Below are 20,338 nucleotides of genomic sequence, written 5' to 3'. Positions count from 1 at the left end.
TACATCTATGCATATGACTTAGAATACATTATTGTCTTTTCTCGGCAGTCTTTTACATTAACGGGAGATTTTCACTCACTGCGAGGCTTCATGTGCTCTGAAACTTCACGAGAGTCTTCAGAGAGACAGGCTGAGTGTGTTGGAGCACCTGTGTCACGCTGTCACTTAGCAGGGCAGCGTTATTCCACCCAGCCTGCTATGAATATTGATGTCTGGCCCTCAGCCTCCAGACAAGTGGCCAGTTCTCTGTGCTATTCAGCTGTGACCCTGTGAGATGGACGGTCTATGTGCTGTATGTACAGTACATCTATTTTTTTGTCACAGAAACACATTGAAGTACATCAGGAATTATGAAGACTGTGACTGCAGAGGTTTATTTCCTGTGAGGGCATAACGGGACATCCTTTTCTGTCCATTTCTCTTGAACCAAGACATCCATTTCTCTCTGATAGAAGACTGGATGTGGGCGTGGCTTGTTCAGAGGTCCTTTTAAGCTTAATTAATTCCGGCTTTGTAAATCACTTCCTGTCTGTTTAACTCTTTCCCCGCCAGTGTTGCTGGGCAGTGTTTTGAACACTTTCACTCATCTTTCAAGACCCCCAAATTGTGAGCTATGATGGTGGGAAAAAAAACTATCAAAAGAAAGAACAAAGCCTCTATTTCTCATCAAAACAAACAAACTTGATATTATTTATTTGTAAGTTTATTCATTCCTTTTTCATAACCCTTCAATGATTCGTGTTTTTTTTTTGAAGAAAAAAGCTGAGGAAATTTTTTTTTTTGTAAAAATAACGATTTTAAAGCATTACATGAACTTGATATTTGTATTTATTTGACCAGTTTTAGCGGGAGTGAAATATCACTCACACACGCACACACAAACGCACACGCACACACACACACACACACACACACACACACACACACACACACTAACAAGTCTTCAGTGTGCAGTGGGTGGGGCATAGAGTGACCATGGCATTCAGTTTGCGGTGATGTAATCAATGTTCTGGCTTGAATTGTTGTGAACCAGAAATATTCCAGAAGGCATCCTCAATCAATAGTTAATTGGAAAAAAATAATAAAAAAAAAAAAAAGTCCAAAGTCATATTCTACTCAAGCAAGACGTGTAGTTTGGAAAATGTTTAATTTAATCAAAATTTGCCATGCAAGTTATTTTGTGTCTGAATGCAAACATAAAATCATAACACTCGTGCCTTTTCAATAAAAGTGATTAGGGGTGTAGACCTAGAGGGATGGGGGCCGCATGGCTCAGAGGTAGAGTGGAGGTCTAGCAACCGAGGGGTCGCTGGTTCGAACCCCACCACCCCTGGTGAACATGTCCAAGTATCCTTGAGCACTCAAGCGGTATAGAAATGATGATGACACCTGCACCCTCAGTAACATGAGGAAAAATTCAAAAGTGAAGTTCAACTGAAAAAAATCATCAAGTTACTGAGAAGCAGTTAGCAAACAAACAAACAAACTTGCTACATAAATGTTAAATAGCATCAATGTGGAGATGATTCTTCTGTCAGAACAATTACTGAGAAAATACAGCAACTCCTCCACGGGTTCAACATGACCTTCATAACATTAACTGATTAAAACATTTCGATAACCATCACGAGCTTTGTTTGCAGTTTAAAGGGAGATGAAGGTCGTAAAACGATAGGCGCGTTGCTCTGTACCACAAATAAACAATGCAAATCACATCAGTAATGTGCAGCTTCACTGCCGACAGATGGTATGTAAAAACATTACCTGTGATAATTTGCTTTTATATTTTGTTTTTTTCCTACACCTCCCACCAATACAGCTCTTACCATTCGAACATTATTAACCACTCTGATGCTGCAAATTCATGAGGCTGCTCGACCTGCACGCCGACTACAGGGGTGTCACTATATTTCACCGGTGTGGCTAGCAATTCATGGAATCACAGTTCTTGTTCATAAAGTAATAAATCTGACATTATTGCGACACAGCAACAACTTTCTACATGTGGGTGTGCGACAGGTTGTCACTTATTGATCTGTAGTATTTTTTCCTTCTAACTACAGCAGAAGCTTCAGCAAATGCTCCAGAAATGTTGACCGCGTCCCACCCACGCTGTCTCTCTTGACCACTCGCTCGATAAAGATGCAGTAAAAGTATACAGCCAGAAAACCTTCTGTCCCTCACCAGCACCCAATTGTTTGTCTCTTAGCTCCAGTCTGCTGTACATTCAGTACTTCAGGTACCAAGGGAAAAGAATAACCGTCACATTTACAGAATTTTTGCATCAACTTGGCAAAGAAGCAGCAGTTCTTGTGACATCCCAAATCCAATTCCTTTCACATTAGCTTTAATCTTGCACCCTGAGTGAATACGCTGCTCTGATTACAAATGAAGCATCACCTCTTCCACAATGTTCACAGGTTTGGAAATTATCTGAGACCTCTGAACAGCCCAGTCCTTTCATCCTACCTCATCCAATGAGTGACCTTGACCTTTGACCTCCAACATGTTTATCAGGTCATCCTTGAGTTCCAGATGATGTTTTTACTAAATCTAAAGACATTTTCACATGGCGTTTCTGAAATATCATGTTCTTCTGAGGTGACAGTGACCTTAAAGTGAATTTTTCTGATAAATTTCAACAACTTCCCTCAAGGCAATCCAGAGATACTGGGTTTGCAAGAATGGGAGGAACGACTGCATGGATATCCTGAAACATAAAGAAAAATCAGGTGTATGCAATGATGTCTACTATGCATGTTCACCTGAGACTTTAAGTTTGATTAAAAAAAACAACTAAATATAGTATTCAATCAAAAGCTGCTCCGATTTGGGCAGAAACATTTTACATCCTATTAGATTTTATTATTATTATTTTATTGAAGACTGTAACCAGTCAAGCTTACGATGATATCAGGCAGCGACGTGATGACTTATGATTGCTAATTTAATGAACGTGAGGTGACTGGTATTGACTTCTCTTCTTAATTTCCCCTGCAAACATTTTAGTGTAACTCAGAAACTCCTTAGTTTTTTAATGAGAATCATTTACATAATAATTACTGAAGTGGGAAATCTTCTCACGTCACAACACACAGCTGAGTAGGCGACCTTGCTTTGTAATTTAGTTTATATTTTACATAATGCATTATGACATCCCAGTGAACTGTGTGCCTTATTCTGATTTATTTTCCGTTCATTACTAAACATGAATTTATTGCACCTATTTACTGTGGCCATTTTAAACATTGTAATAATACTAATTTGTTAAGTAACCTCACACCGTATGTTGCTGCAGTTCTTTGTCTGGTTGAATTGCTTGTTGTGGTACCAATAAATTGTATTATTTAGTTTGTGTGGTATTGTTTTATATAGTATACAAAATACATGTCCACACTCCTGATTTTCTCGAGAGTATCTGGGGTTCAGAAGCACAGCAGGCAGGAGACACATGTCCACCCTTACGCCAGAACAGTGCACATGCTGAATGCATATGATCACATGTCTGAACAGTGACAAGTGAGCAATCTTTTCACGCGTGCATAATCCCCTCGTTGACCTCTAGAGTCCTCAAGGAACTGCCAAGATGAGTTCAGCTGGAGCTGCCAAACACCTTGTGAGATGTCTGGGTGTATGTCATATTTAATAGCTTGTCCACAATGAACATTTGCTTTGCTAATGCCAGTAATTTATTTTAGATGGGTTAGATGGTTGCATACTTGAGTGGGTTCTGCTGTAATATTCTACCAACTCCAGTTTCTTTCCTTTTGTGTTTGTGAGAGCAGATGAGCATTTTGGACGTTCCTGACACTGATTGTAATCGATTATAAGTACAGTCTGTTCACTTAAAACATGACCGAGGCTGTCAAATTGACAGACTCTATAATGGGTTTTTACTTGTTGCAATATTTGGTCATAATTGTGTATGGATGGAAACAGAGCTGCATGTGCATCATCCAGACACCATCCAAACTCTGCAGGAGGGGAAGTCCGATATGGGGATGTCGGCATTCTTGTCAGTGATGGTTTCCAGAGCAGCCCTTTTCAGATGCAGGAGAAATGTGTTCTCTGCTTTGGGTGGAAGCTAATTTGTGCTCAAAGTGATCAACTGTGGTTGTGTACACAGATATTGTGAGCCAGGCTTAGGAGGTGGTCTGTTATGGCAACACCAAACCCTCAAGGTATCTCCAGACTCTCAAACCACACCTTCTTACCAGGGAAATATGGAGTCCTAGTGGCATCTAGACACCTCCGACTGTGGACAAAGGGTGTGACATGACAGTGTGAAGGTCCCAATGTCCTGGATAGGCTGGTATGCAGTCTGGGCTGTTCTCACCCACAATTCTGGTAGCTCTCTAAGGTGTGTTGCACCCAAGTACAGGCATGGTTAAGACTCCTTCATTTTGGATTACTATCTTGTTATCAGCCTCCAGCTGTGTGGATTGTAGGATAGGAACATCCATAGCGGACCCCTCTGAAATCACCATAATCTTCATCTCTCCTTGAACCCGCTACCCAGGTAGAGACGAGGTGCATCTCACAGAGGAAGCTCAGGAGGTTTGCTTTGTTAGCTGATAGTGCAGAAAGCTCCCATGCTGCTCACCAACTTCATGTAGTTGGGTAGGTTTTGATGGGGTCTCACGCCTGGGTCCACTGTCACAGCAGGCGTGTGTGAGAGCTCTGGGCTGGCAGACGAACCATTCAGCAGCAGGACCTTTCTTATATCACGCATGTCGTTTTAGTAGCTTTAATTTCTGTCACAAGGATAGTAAAATTAAATCACTGGCAGCAAAAGTGATATTTTGCTCTAAATGTTGCATTATTTGGATGCAGCCTGAGGTCGCAGGCCCTGCTGTTGTGCGGTGGATCGCTTGCTGGCGGATTCACTCAGTCTGAGGTGCCCTGGACCATATCAGCATCTATGGAGTACTCAGCCCCTGTACGGAGGAAGATGAGGGTATGATTGTTTTGTCCAGGGGGGGGGGGGGGGGGGGGCGGTCCTGGGCATGCGTGCCTTCGGCTCACCCTGGCGGGTGGGCTGTGCCTCTCGGGGGAGTGGGGGGTCCTGGCTGGCTGGCTGGTGGTGCCCTATAGCCTGAAGCCCACCTGCTCTGGGGGGAGGGGGAGAACAGGGGATGGGTGGAGGGGATGGGGATCGAGGGTTGGGGGGGGTAGCCCTATACGTGGGCGGTGGGCCTGGTCGTTGTGGTAGGCTGTGGTTGCCCCGCCTGGGTGTGGGGTGTTGGTGGGTGTCGGCCTCGCCGCTGGCGGACCTCTTGGGGGGCTCTGGTCGGGTCTCGGGCCAGAGGGGCCCTATGCCCCTGGGCTCTGCTCATGCTGTGGGGGGAGGGGGGGGGTACCTGATGGGACCAGGGTCCTCTCTGCCCCGTCTCTCTGTGGGTTGCTTCCGGGTGGGGATTGCTGCTCCTATGCTTTCCTATGGGTCCTGGCATGGGCCTGTGGCTGTTTCCTGGGGGTGGGGTGGCCTGGGGCTCCCCGTGTCCTGGGGGTCTCTGGGTGCTCTGGTGGCCTGGTCCTGACCTGCCTGTTACCCTGGACTGGGGGTGTGATGTCCTGGCCCCCCCCACATCAGCTACAGCCAGCTACGCACAGCATCCAAGACAAACCATAGCACACACATACACACACACATACACACGCGTATACACACATACACGCATGCGGCGCACAACTGACCCATAATCACACACTCAGACATGTATTGAAAAATTATATTAAACCAAATGGTAAGCCTGCACTGGAAATTCTGCAACCAATGTTTTTTCCTTTTTTTTCTTCTTTCCTCCTCTCTGTTGTTGTTGTTACTTTTTCTTTGTTTGTTTGTTGGTTTTGTTTTTTTTCTGCTATTGTTGTTGTTGTTTTTGTCCCCCCCCCCCCCCCCGTCTTCCCGATCCTGTCCCTGTTCTCTCTTTCTATCCACTCCTGAGCCTCACTCCGGTCGCTCTATCAATGAACCAACACCATTCCTAATAAAATTAAGCATAAATGGCGATAGGAGGAGTTTATCAGATTCCTCCTATGCAGAATAAAACTGCTTCAGTACAACAAGGCACCAGGAACACTGATGCTGCTTGCCTCAGCTGCTGAACAGGACAGGTTAAAAAAAAAACAAAAAAAACAAGAGTTTGTTAATTTTACAGAGAAAGAAATTCAAATGGCAAAAAATTGATAGTTAGCGTTAGTTCTGTCAGGCCATGGTAGTCAAGCGCTATTGGCTTCCCGTCCATCAATCAAACTGATCAATCAGCTGATCACAGCTGCTCAGCATCAGCTGATCAAATCCCTTGCTTCTGATTGGCCCCTCTCAACTTAAATGTCACCCGGCCTCAACTCCCGCTCTGCTAGCTTCTGGCTGCTGCCTGCTGCTGCCTGCTGCTGCCTGCTGCTGCTGCTATCTGCTGCTATCTGCTGCTATCTGCTGCTATCTGCTATCTGCTATCTGCTGCTGCCTGCTGCTGCTATCTGCTGCCTGCTGCTGCTATCTGCTATCTACTGCTGCCTGCTGCTGCTATCTGCTATCTACTGCTATCTGCTGCTGCTGCTATCTGCTATCTGCTGCTGCCTGCTGCTGCTATCTGCTTGCTGCTGCTATCTGCTATCTGCTGCTATCTGCTGCTGCCTGCTGCTGCTATCTGCTATCTGCTGCTATCTACTGCTATCTGCTGCTGGTGCTATTTGCTGTACAGTTGCTCCTGCTCGCAACTTGCTACCCTCCACCTCCCCAGCTCCACCTTGTCGTGTATACATGGCATAGTTCATTCCATGTCATGTTGCTGCTCTGTTCACGGGGGTATGTTTGCTCTTCCAGTCTTAAACTGGGAGAACCTTCCCTCATGCTGCTGGTCCCCTGTTTCATGGTGCTCATGAAAAATTATCAGGGGACTCCTCTGAACAGATCCATACCACCAATTTGTACTATAATAAAGAAATGAAGCTCATTATCATCTCTTGTGTTTCTTGACGTGAATGGACCTGACAGAAATGTATTTTCTATTCAAAAAAAATTGCTTTTCTAAACAAATTCATTTGCGATACTGGGTTTAATATACAGAGTTTTAAAATGTAGCATAAAATAGATGAAATGGAGCATTATTAAGGGGGATTTGGCTACATACATGAGCTGATTTATCTCTCATCAAATAAACCTCATCACCCTGATTTCATTGTTTACCTCAGCAGACACTAAAATATGATTCGACATTGATTTAAATACTACCATCCATCCATTTTCTATGCTGCTTATCTGTTAAGGGTTGGGGGGGGGGGCTATCCCAGCTGTCATTGGGCGAGAGGCGGGGTTCAGTCTGGATGGGTCACCAGTTACTGTTGTCCCAGAACTTGTAAATGAAATTTTAAATGCTAAATGCTATGCTGTTTATTGAATTATTCTGATGGTTAAGAGGGTCTCTCCGGGGTCTAATAACTGTCAGATTCACATTTGATGAAATTAGCCTGAAAAATTACCCGACAGAATGCTTTTAAATAAGTGACTTTCCCTTGAAGTCAATATTGGATATGATTCAGGATGCCAAACCCTGTCAATAAATATCCAATTTCAAGAAAACAAGTTGCTGAGTGGGAACACAACTTGAATGACGCACCAGGACAAAAGTCCTGGCAACCATACAACGCGCCTACTTCTTCTGCACGTCTAAAGCACATAAGTCAGGCAGGAAATGCAGCACCTGCTCTCATCCTCAAGAGTGACGCAGTCGTACTGAAGTCTTGTCACTGAGTCATTGGATGATGAATTTATATAGTCGCGAGTGATTTTTTTCATCACTTTAATGAAGAGGAAATATATTCTGTTTTTTTCATACAAAGAATAACAATCGAACCATCCAGAAATTTCAGAAATCCTATTGTGCAACTGTTATTCAATTGATCAGAGAAGGCAGACTAGAGACAGAGCCGAGCGTAACGTCATCACACGCTGCTTCTGGCATGGCTCCTGTCTAACTTGACATTCTGTGCCCGATCCTTCACGAACAACTCAAGCGGGAAGTAGTGTGTGAATCTGGATGCAAATTACATCTCTGGGGCCCTAGGGGTTAATAAGAATGCTCAACAAAAGACTTCATTTAAAAGCCAAAGTCTTTTAACTGGTCCAGAAAGACGTTGTTCCTCCTGGTCGGCTCCACCAGGTCACTCTTTGAATCTGTCCTGCAGCATCTGGGTGATGAAGCCCAGAAGGCGAGGGATGATTCTTTTGTACACCACATTCAAGCATCTCCTCTACAAATCCAACAGAGTAAATTCAAAAATAAGTTGTGTTTCAAAGAAAAGCACCAGAAATATATGCATGAAATCTAATTGAATACTAAGTCAGGTATAAAAAGCAGAAATGATGAAACTCTCAATTCTTTTTTTTGCCCAACGCTTATCTGAGATCGAGTCACCATGGCAGAAGATGAACCCAGATGTCCTCCAGCTCCTCCCATGGGGGGCAGCGAGGCGTTCCCAGGCCAGGTGATATTTAATCCCTCCAGTGTGTTCTGGGTCTACCACAAGGCCTTCGACCAATTGTGTGAGCTCAGAATACCTCCAGCGGGAGGCACCAGGGAGGCAGAATCCCCAACAACCTCTTCTGACTCCTCTCGCCATGGAAGGAGCCGCGGTTCCAATCTGAGCTCCTCTCTGTCTCCAAGACTAAGCCGCCAACCTGCTGTTTGCATTAATGATCTCATTCTTTAGGTCACTAGCCAAACTTGTGACAATAGGCGAGGATTGCAACGTAAATCGACTGGTAAATTGAGAGCTTCACCTTCTGACTCAGCTCCTTTTGCACCAATGGATCCATGCGGCGCTCGCGATACTGCTGATGCCGCACCGGTCCGAATGTCTAACTTACCCTGACTCGCAAACGAGACCCCCAGACACACAAACACCTTCACTTATTGAGGCAGCAACTCACTTTCAACACAGAGGAAGCAATCCACCATTTCAGGGCCTTTTGGGGGGTCATCGTCTGACCAGCTCAGTATAACCAGCAGAGATCCTGAGGAATTGTACTGGGCTTTCACACCTGCCTCATTTAGTGTGGTTGAACCGCACCAGAGTTCATTTTACTCCTTGAGTAGTTCGTTCAGGAAAGTGTACAAAAACAAAGTGTAAGTCTCAGTGTGCTGTTTGAAGTGTGAAAGGAAACCCACCAAATATGGGAAGCAAAAAAATAACTCATTCATTTAACTGTCTCTAACACACAGGTGAAAAGGCTGTGAGACAGTGAGGAGAGGAAGAGGAGGAGGAAGGGGGGTGTGGGTTTGGTTTGTGAAATGCAGTCTAAACTCATTCATGAGAATAAAAAGGCGATTAAACAGGACATTGTAGTTTGACGGTTTTATGTGACACCACAGGTCAGTATTATAAGGGTAGTGGAAATTAAAGATATGGATACAGTTTCAAGAATTTTGGGAGTGAAGGTGAGTACTTTAATAACATAATTTACTTATAAATACATCAAAATAGTGAGAACTCTCCAACCACAATGTTCCCCTGTGACTGAGATGTGCTTGTGACTCCCATCAGCCTCTCTGTCCTGACCAGATGACGTTTGTTAGTAGCGTTTGGGGCACTTGACAAAGTGACAGTGTGAAAGCAAGCCAGAGCAAAGAAAATTATAATTTTGCAGGACCTTCTCTCCTGAACAGTGCAGAGTTCACCAAAATATAGGTGTCATATTCTCATGCCACCGTTTACAGCAGTGCAGTGACACCAGGAGGACGGTAGGGCCAGCTGTGTCTCTACACACTGATCTGTGCTCTGTGTGGAAGTCAGTTTGTAGCTTGTGTCTCCACATATCAGCCTGATGTCTTGTCAACAAAAACAAACATCAGATCAATTAGTGAGCAGACCCCTCAGCTCTGCCTGTGCTGGTTATTACATGCTGCTGCAGGTAGAATCGTGTTCCGCTGGCACTAGCAGCATGTATTAACCTGTGCTTGCTGCAAGAGGAAGACAGCCTTGGAGGTGATGCTCTTCTTTTCTTATTCTGTTGTCGAGCTGTCTGGAAAGATCCCCTTTCAAGCCTCTCACATCAGCTTCCGTGACACGAAATATTATGACACTCTCTAGGTCCCTCCAAATTCCAATTGGCTCCATCGTCATGTTAAAAAGGAGGGAGATGCAACGCAATGAATGATCTAGTAATCAAACTAAACTTTATTTACTTTGATGTTACCAGACAAAAAAACACATGTTGTGTGAGGTTCAGTGAATTCAGTCGCGTGACAGCATGTGTGAAGCGACGATGATGCATGCGTCTAACAAGCCAACCAAACAATGATGAGCTGGAGAGGAGAGGGAGATCAGCTGGGAGGTTTGAGTCTCTGTGCCTCCATTACCTGCTGCACAACACACACATGAATGGGGGATGGGGGGGGGTAAACAAACACTGCCATGTAATTATGAAAGAAATAAAACAGACGTGAGACAGATGTTCACATCTTGTTGTTGTAATTGAATGACATTAAAATGTTGTGTGTGTAAACAACTAATTTCCTTCTCTCATAGCATTTCAAGTTTCTGATCCGTCCGGTTAAAGTGTTGTTATTGTTGGTGTTGTTATTGTTGTTGTTGGTGGTGGTGGTAGTGGTGGTGGAGATGTTGTTGTTGGTAGTGGTGTTGTTGGTGTTGTTGGTGTTGTTGGTTGTGGTGTTGTTGTTGGTGGTGGTGGTGGTGGTGGAGGTGTTGATGGTGTTGTTGGTGTGGTTTTTGTCGTTGGTGGGGATGGGGTTGTTGGTGTTCTTGTTGTTGCTAGTTGTGGTGGTGACGGTGTTGTTGATGTTATTGGTGCTGTTGTTGTTGGTAGTGTTGGTGTTGTTGTTTATTTGTTGTTGCTGGTGGTGTTGTTGTTGTGGTGGTGGTGTTATTGTTGTTGTCTGTGTTGTTGTTATTGGTGGTGCTGTTGTAGTTGTTGGTTCTGTTGTTGTTGTTGCTGTTGTTGTTATTGTTATTGTTGTTATTGTTGGTGGTGGTGGTGTCGGTCTTGTTGTCAACGTAAGCTTAAATCCGGTGAGGATTACTGAGCATATGGAGCAGATCTGGACTCTGAAACACTTGAGAGTTGGCAAACATACATTTTTTTCTGTTATTAGTGGTTGGTGGTAGAGGTGCTATTAGCTTTAAGCTAAATATACGTAGCTGGATGTGATGCCGGAGTGAAAAAATGCAATAGTGAGCACAGGACATCAGTTTGTGTGTACTTAAAAGGCAAAATACAATTTTTGGGGTGAAGGTGTGACTCATAATACCCTACGAATCACTGGCAAGATGGCTTCTTCTGCTACAGAAAAAAGAAAACACTTTTTTCAATGTAATTAATCAATACAGTTTCATTTTAGTTCTATGGGTTCCATGATACTATGGATTGTTATTATTACAGGGGAGAAAAAAACCTATAAAAATGCACATATTGTGAATCTCTAGTCAGCGTTACAACTATGTGATGACATGTCAGGGTGTTGACGTGCTGTAACGTTCTGTAGGGGAACCTCTCAAACAGCAGCCCGTGTTGCTTGGTTCTGAGGGGTCATTAAAGCCTGAAAGGTGGGGCCGGAAAGAAGATCAGGGTTTATACATCTACGATGCATTATATACTGTGTCTTACAAATTATTTAAACCTTTACTTCAAAACCACACTGAACTCATTTTGAATACGTGTCAGTGCGCCCTTTGAACTTCAAGAGTCATGTAGTGTTGTGGTCCGCAGGATCTCTGCACCGTAGCCTTTGATTTACGTGATGCAGAAACATCTTTACATCTTTTTTTAGGTTTGTCTGGACAGTGAAGCTTATTGACCTTTAAAGATGGAATATGTTGTGACAACTGCTCCAGTGTACCACCCCTGAATGGTGTCAGACAATATGTACGTCATGGACAGTGTGACTTTTCTCATGAAAAACGAAAAAAGTCAGCAAAAATACATTGTAGCTGGATTTACGGTGTGTGGGGCGACGCTGATCTCTTCAGACTAACAGTGGAAATCATATGAATAATCTTTAAGCTATTAATTGGTGTAAATATTCAGTTCACTGTCTTTCACTGAATGAGCTTAGAATTTAAATATTTCAGTTTTCATTGACAAAAGAAAGCGTAGGAGATGTCTACGGGGTTTCAACTGGTTACCAGTTCAAGGTTCATTTCAAAAAACAAGAAGGTGCTCTTTGGACCACTTATGGTGAAATATATCCATAGCAAGAAAAAGGTTAAAATGTCCAAGGCAGCTCTTCTTGTTTCATTAAAAAGCCTTTATTAGTATTGGCTTTTGTAGTAAGTGTATTTAGCCTTTTTCTTGCTATTTCAGTGTTTATTTGTAATATTATGAGCTGGGTCAGTGGGGATATTCACCAAAAAAACAACTGTTCTACTGACATTTTATGCTACCACAGCTTCACATTAAAAGCATCTCACCGCTGAAACACAGTTAAAGCTTTTATTATGAAGAAGTCACAGGAAATGTAGCGTGTTTGTCAGCGAAGGTTAACACTGAGCAATAGCGTTGAGCAGTGAAGACATCAGCGCGGCGATGGAACAAGAAGGCACGACCACAGTGGGCTGTTAGCTGAAGAGCTGCAGGCGACAGGCTGCAAGTTAATGGTGCATTAGTGCAATCATATTCCATGGTGTTAATGTGGAAACAACATGATAAGAATGAAACAGAAAAGAGTCAGTTTCTGTCACTTCACACTACTGAGGCTGAAAGGATCCAGTAGTGGTGTGTTGAGGGGTGTGAACGTTCACTTGGATGGACAGGAAATATCAGCGCTGCTGGAAATATTTCAAGGTGCTTAAGTAACTGCTTGGTTGAGTCAGACAGACGTTGTGGAAGACTGAAGTGTTTAGTTGGTTTGTGATGGCTGATGATGGTGTAAATGACTGAAAATAATAGTACATTATATTCTATTATGCCTGCTTCCATGCTGTGACCTTGAGGAATAAGGTTCTCAGGGTCCCTCCGTCCTATTCGCCTCGTTTCAGGAACGCCATGTTTCAAGAACACCATGGAGAACTAGGGAACTAGTAATCAAGTATGAAGTGAATATTTACTGGTCAAAGGTCTTTGTCACCTCACTTGAATATCTCAGGAACGCCTCCAGATTTTTTTCCCCCCAAATGCTCACCAGGATATGAGGATAGACCGAAAAGAAAGTACTGGTCAGAGGTCAAAGTTCACTGCCACCCATAGACTGATTACCACATGGGCAAAGTGGGCATGTGCCCACGGCCCCAGAGCCAATAGGGGCACTTGGCCTTCAGAGTTTTTGTTGTTGTTGTTGTTGTTGTTGTTGTTCGGTACAATTTTACAAAAATATTGGAATGAATGTAGTTATGAAAATGTTGTATGATAATAAAATTATTTCAATGTTTTAGAAATTCTAAATTAAATCAACAATGTGTGACGGCACAATGGTGTGCCACGTATGCCGGGGGTCAAACGTGCAGAGCATTTTAAAATGGAGAAGCGGGTGCTCAGTGGGAAACGAAAACAAAAGGAAGATTAAGAAGCCAAAGGTGATGCTTCGGTGCAGCAAATTCTAACAATTTCAATATTTTTCACCAGAGAAGTGAGGCAAGGTGATGGAAGTCATAGCAGCGGTGCCGGTACTACAACTCATAACTCTCATATTCACTGATGGGCGTGTGATGGACCTATTTAAGTGCGATACAGTGGAAACAACCAGCCAGTGCTCACCGCACCTTTTCACATACTCGTCTTCTATGACACAAGTAAGACGACTAGAGACTCCCGGTTCCATTGTATGGCAGCTGCCATTCCTCACCATACTTAAATGATGCCTACGCTGCAGAACTAAAAGGACAGTAATTTTGTGTGGTTTTGTAGCCCGATGTTCTTATGTGTGTAATGGAAGAGTGCCTTTGCACACACACTGTTTGCGTGTACAGGCAGGACCTGTGGCGAGTTTGTGTCCAGGGCCTGTGGTCATGATAATCCGTCGACGCTGTCACTCCATTCGATATTCCTGGCACGCCATGAGAAAATCTTGTCCTTTGCATTCCAGCCATCACTGGGACTACCATACAACCATGGTGTGGTTTTCTAGTTTGTACTGTATTTAATTTGCTTTTACATTTAGAAAAAATGAATTCTTCATTTTTACAACTGTTATAAAAGAGAGAACACACTAGCATAGATGTTGGTAGGCAACCCAATGTTTTTACGAAAATGAAGACACACAAGAGGAAATAAATGAATAGCCTCAGATCCATTCATTATTCCGATCATTCGTTAAAGTTCTTAAAACTGATAGTTCTGATGAAAAAAGCAAGCAGGTCTCAGTCTCTCTGACAGTCTTTTAAGCAGCAAAGCTACTGTCATTTGAGATTTAACGTTAAAATCTTCTCATAACGATACCGGCGTTGCCCCATTCAAGAACATACAGTACACAACATCACTAATACATGACTTGGGATTCTTTAAAACTTTGTATGAGTTTTTGCATTTCTCTAAATGGCAAATGGTAGCAACATGTCAATGTAAAAATGCCTCTTTACTCTAAGGTCTGTAAAGTGACAGCGCTCCGGCAATAACACATTTCGACACATGCAGCTCAGAGTATCACATTTTGCATAATGCACTGTGACACACAAGCTCCAGAGGATCTCATTTTCACTCTGAGTATGCCCCGGGGCTAAACTCCGTCACATTTTTTGACAGCTGCCAGTTGTACATATCCTCAAATGGTGGTCCCTCAGTATGGGCGAGAGGAGGTGCAACTGTCTGGAATTGATACTGGGCCAGTTTTGCCTCAGTGAATCTCCAAACAACTGCCATCCCAGCTCATTACCTCTGCTCAGCGTGCGTGTGCTGTATTTGTTGCAGTATACAGCATGCTGTACAGGTGTCTGTGTGGGAGGAAGAAGTGAATTGCGACAGAAAGACAGGCACACAAAGTACCGAACATCAGACACTGGCTGCGTTTGAAATGCTCGTCTCAATAGCATGTTTGGTAATGTTGTGTTTCAAGAAATCACAATTATTTAACACAGACACAAATGTACTTCTGTAGCAATGTTGGACTTTGGAAAACTGGCTCAATTAACTGTCTCTTACGTTCTTGCCAGCAGCATGTCTGGACCAGCGCTCCCTGTCACTCATCTCTGTCTGATACTCATGGATAAACTGCTCTAGGTTGTAATATTGTAGCCAGTTTGATATGAAAATGCTCCAGATGCAGCTGTGATGTGCGCGATCCAGCAATGATCTGTGCAGTCAGTATTTGTCAGGACACATCGTGGAGGTGGCTACATCATTTATACATAAATGTCAAGGGCCAGCTGATCAAAGCGCATCCCCCATCCAAACTGTCCTTGTGGTTCAAAGGCAGCATACCAGCGAGCTGCCTCCAACACCCGCGAGCAGAGCTGCCATCAGAGCACAGCAACATTATCGCCAAATGCATTGATAACTGCAGCAGCATCCAAGAATAGCTGCCGCTGTGACGGGCAGGGAAACAACTAACTGACCTCATTTGCCCTGAATATCAAAAATGTGGTGCAGAATGGGATTTTTTTTTTAAACATGACAAATAATTCATTGGATAGCGATAGATTCATAATGATTAAAATATTCAGTCAGTGATAATCTGTTGTATTACAGTGACAACGAAATCAACCGTTAGATTTTATAATCCATGTTTATGTGGATTCATTCACGCCTGCGTGTGTGAGAGACGCTTCACTACCAAAGACCACGCCCATAGTTACAGGAGAGGGACATGGATGGGGGACTGACTCAAGTTAGCTGGGGGGGAGGGTCATGTCTCTATGAGTTTTGGCTCATCACTCCCCACTGATTGATCCTGTATCCCCTGCTGAGGGACACCTTGTTAGGTTGCACCTATACAGTATGTGGTCTGGTACGGACCAGGGGCTGGTTGTGACCGCCATGAGAGGCGCGACCAGCAGCTCATCAGCTACATCATCGTTGGAGAGTATTTGTTCTTTGAGAGGACAGAAACATCACCACTGGAAGTTTGTGCTGTTCCACTGACTGGCTTCAGCTTCGATTTGATTTTTTTGTTGTTGTTTTTTTAAGTACGGCCTGTTTCCAAACTGTTTCTTTGGGCGACTTTTCAGCTGGTTCAGAGTCACTTGATGAAAACCACTGCAAACAAGCGGCGATCATGCAGATTCCAGACATAAAAGACCTGGGAAGACCTGCCCAGGTTTTTCCTCACTGTCAATCGATCAAGCTTCCTGCTGAGAGAGATGAGAGGAGAGGGGGTTGGGTGGGGGGGGGGGGGCCTTGAGAATCGCCCCAGGGTCGTTCGGGGGATTGGAAGTCAAAAAGGTCAAGGAATCAAAGATAGAGTCAGAGAGAGAGACAAGGTTTCGTGGTCTTGTGGAATGACCTTGAGTGTGTACCTCCGACACTAAACCACACCTTTGTGTTCTGAGCAGCCTCAGCAGGAACGTTCTAGATGTGGAGATGAAGAACCCTGCTCCGACAGCGGGCCAGCCCGCACGTAGCAATGGAATGAAGTCGCCCCTATTTTGCTTTTTAACTTTTCCCTACAATGACAAGCCTGGATGGTGTGTATTTGAAGTTTCAGTTGAAAACAAAAATCTCTCATAACCTTTTTTCCCCCTCCTGTCAGATTAAACAGCATAATGCTCACATAAAAGGTAATATTTGATTTTACTTCATCTAATTGAAGTTATACGTTTCCTCTTGTTTTCTTTCTACTTCACAATTGTTTAGTGATGTTGCCTGTCACACTTGTGGCATGGAGATAATCTGTTTATAGCCCGAGCCACCTTTCATCTCCCATGTGGATCTTCCGAGGGCTGCTTCCCACACAGCACCCATTCATTCACCGTGTACCATGGAGATTACTGCAACACTACACTCTTAGCCGTGCTCGGGACCACCCTCCTGGCACTCGGCGTCATGCAGTTTCAAAGTCTGTTAGATCACACTCTAAACCCATCCGCCGTAATCCGTTCATATTCAAAAACCCGAAAAGGAGTTGCTGATGCATGCACTTGTCTGTGTAACATTCCATATGGAAAAAAAGGAAGCGGGGCTGACTTCTTCTACAGGGACATCTTTTCTTTTTCTGTCCTTTGGAGCCTCAAATCTGAGTTGGTGAATGAATATTCATTCCCCTCACTTGAGTTCTGCTGAGTGGGTTTGAAGAATAGACCCTTAAGTGCAGGTAATTCGCTCTGCCAAAGTCCTTTAAAATTCTAAATGTTTTATTCAGTCAATGAAAAGTGCTAACGAAGCTCCGCTGGCTGCAGGAGTGATGGATGTAATTACATTATTATTATTTTCAACATTGAAAAAGCCATGTTTGTATGTGAAAGCTGCAGGCTGGAAGAATGACTATTTCGCGTCGTCGGCCGTGACTGTACTGTTACTGCATGTTTGCGGTTAAGATCGATCTCAAAGCCTCGAGGGAAATTCTCCACATTTTCCTCAAAGGTTCCCTGGGACTTGGGGACACACATAAAGGATATTGGAGGTCAGTTAAGGTCAAGATCACGGTGACAGGGACAAAGAGCAGAGGCGGGCAATCTTATTATCAAAGGGAATATGATATCGGAGAACTATCGAATCGTATTTTCATCCCAGGTCCTCGAACAGAGCCCTCGATGTCTAAGACTGATGTACCAGCAACTCTTTACATCTGTCCCTCCATGTTAAGTCATTCACGTCACCATGAGGCGCCCAGAGCAGCTGGTCTCATATTATCCCCTTTGTCTAACCAGTGGTTTCATATAAGGCATCATAAGATATCTTAGCAGGTTTATGGAAACCATTGTAATATTTTCAGTTGTTGATTTCCTCCTAATGTAAATCCTTATAATTCTTTTCAATTTTAGTTTTGAAAAACTGGAAAATAAAGGCTGAAACACTTCATTCTTTCATCCATTTTCATGGTCACACTCACTGTTTTACACACAGGAATGAAACACTCGCCCAGCCTACACACGCACGCACACACACGCACACACACACACACACACAATATATTAACATCAAAAGCCATGTGTGTCTCATCCTGACACAGAGGGATTTACTCACACTGATGCCACAGGGAGACGGTGCATCAGTGTGCAGGACCAGAGCTGCGTGTCGTCTGTATTTGTGGTCATGAGATGAGACCCGATGAGTTGTGATTGTGAAGCGTTACATATAGAAGCAGCTGCAGCATGCTCCTCATGAGGATTTTAGATGAGGATATGAATTACCTCTCATGGGTTGGGGGCGGGGGGTCACATGATCAGCACCTTTGGTTTTTCTTTGTCTGTTGGCCTGATTACATGAAATCTATGAGGCCGATTTTCACCGGGGGCAGATCTGTTTGACATCGGGAAAAATGTCCATTTTACATCCGCCAAGGATGTAATGTTTCCGATGGCGATTTTCTCTTTGTCTTCAGCAGGGTTACACAAAAAAGCCAGTGAGGCCAATTCTCACCAAAACTGGTAACGGGTGACTGGCGTTGTGGTTAAACAGTGTTACCACGGTGAAGCGGTCGATGTTTATATTTCCCCAGAGAACAAGAAATTGTAGTATCTGGATGCCACAGAGTCAGAGCATCAGCTACCTTCCCGAACTGAAGACAGGCTTAGATAGTGTCATAGTTGCAGTGCCCCCTAGTGGTTACAGGGAATAAGCCTGATGTAATGAATATTAAAACAGGGGTGTGTACTGTTGTGCCACCTAGTGGACACAGGAAGTGATATTAGTACAACTGTGCAGTCATTACTCCGTAAAGTCCAGATCAGACCAGGTTTCACCTCCTTCTGCGGAACGCACAAACCAGCATGCACTTATTTCTACAGCACCACGTCGCACATGACGACAGTAACAATGTAAAACCCCAAAATATGATTGAGAACAAAACTAAACAAAGTAAACAGTAAATAGCAAGGAACTGAGTAAAATGTAAGAGATTTAAAAGAGGACAGTCATGTGGCTTACCCCATATTCTCCTGTCGCTCGTCGTTCCTGATGGTTTCTCAGGTAACAAACTTCTGTTATGACTTCAAGCTTTAAAGTGTAAAACAAGAAAGTTACTTTAGTTAAACATTGTAGAGAAAACACTGCAACAATAAAGGACCTTTCTGAGACGGTCAATTTAGTTTTAAATCACAGCAGAGGGTGTTTGCCTTAAATCCTCCAATTACTGTGTCTGTTCTGTAGCAGCCGGGTTCCTCTGCAGCCTCCGTCATGGCTGATTGTGCTGTTTTATTGGCTCATCTGCAGATCTGAATGGGTTGAGCATTAACTTGTTTTAGGAGCTGATCTCACCAACAGATCTCTGACAATTACAGTATAAAGGAAAGTCCGTCTCCTGTAATGCTGTTATCACCCTCAGGTCCCATTTGTACTCTTCCATTGTCACACCGATGACACTCAGATACAGTTTATCAGGAGCTTCTCAAGTCTATTCAGACAAACTCACCGAGTGGCCTCTTCCACCAGAGCACCAAGAGCCATGTGTTACACAGAACTGCTGTCTGGCTCCCCGTGGTTATCAAAGATCCCGACTTGGTAATGAGCCTCCTGGTTAGGAAATAGCTGTATTTCCTCACGTCAAAGAAATATGATTGTATGACCTGCAGATGCTTTTCTAAAAAAAAAAAAATTCTATTGAAATGCATAAATGTATTCTGTTCAAAGTCAAATATCATCCCTCTGCCTCGAGATTGTTTTTTAAATCTGCTGCGAGGATCTTGGCTTGCACCTTAACAACAAGTTCTGGCATCTCTCCACCGGCTGCCGGTGTGTCAAATGATTTTAAGGCCCGACTCAACACATTTAAACTTCGGGGGGGGAGGGGGCAGCGCTGACCCACATTGCTGACCTCTTACAACACCTGAGAGCGCTCTCGGATCCTCAGACGGGGGCACTTCTCAGTGCTCCTCGGTATTGTCTGAAATGGACGAGGCGTCCAAGCACTCAGTGTCAGAGCTCCCGCTGCCTGAGAGGCCCAGGGCTGACTCTGAGCTTTCATAGAGTGATGAATGGACATATGGGAGCGTGCAGTAGGGAGCACAGGCCCGACGCTAATGACATCATCTCTCCTCTTCCTGCTTTCAGAACAAGAGCTTGAAGAATAAACTGCTGTCTGGAAACAAACTTTGTAACGCCTATGCCGAAGAGGTAAGGATTTTTAATCCCTGCATTCCATTTAATCCCTCTGATACCCAGCTCCTACTAGTTTACTGTTCAGTGTATAGGAAGAATATTATGTGTTCATGTGAGGTTAAAAATGTTGCTTTTACTGTGAGACTAGGATTTAAATTACTGCAGAAAATGATTTTTATTTTCAGATCGTGT

At 43.8% G+C, this 20,338-nt stretch overlaps 1 protein-coding gene across 1 annotated transcript in view; it reads left to right on the top strand.

Moving 5' to 3' along the window:
• luzp2 (leucine zipper protein 2) overlaps positions 1-20,338 on the top strand; it is a 178,523-nt gene that overhangs the window by 117,327 nt on the left and 40,858 nt on the right. Inside the window, exon 6 of the mRNA XM_086179225.1 lies at positions 20,099-20,161. Within this exon, the coding sequence (XP_086035351.1) occupies positions 20,099-20,161 (63 nt within the window). The remainder of the gene's footprint in view (positions 1-20,098; positions 20,162-20,338) is intronic.

Source organism: Aulostomus chinensis, chromosome 2, assembly GCF_037954235.1.
Source record: "Aulostomus chinensis isolate RoL2024-O1b breed Wild chromosome 2, RoL_Achi_v1.0, whole genome shotgun sequence".
NCBI lineage: Eukaryota > Metazoa > Chordata > Actinopteri > Syngnathiformes > Aulostomidae > Aulostomus > Aulostomus chinensis.
The sequence above is the reverse complement of the archived record's forward strand: the minus strand, read 5'-3'. Positions and strand labels throughout refer to the sequence as shown.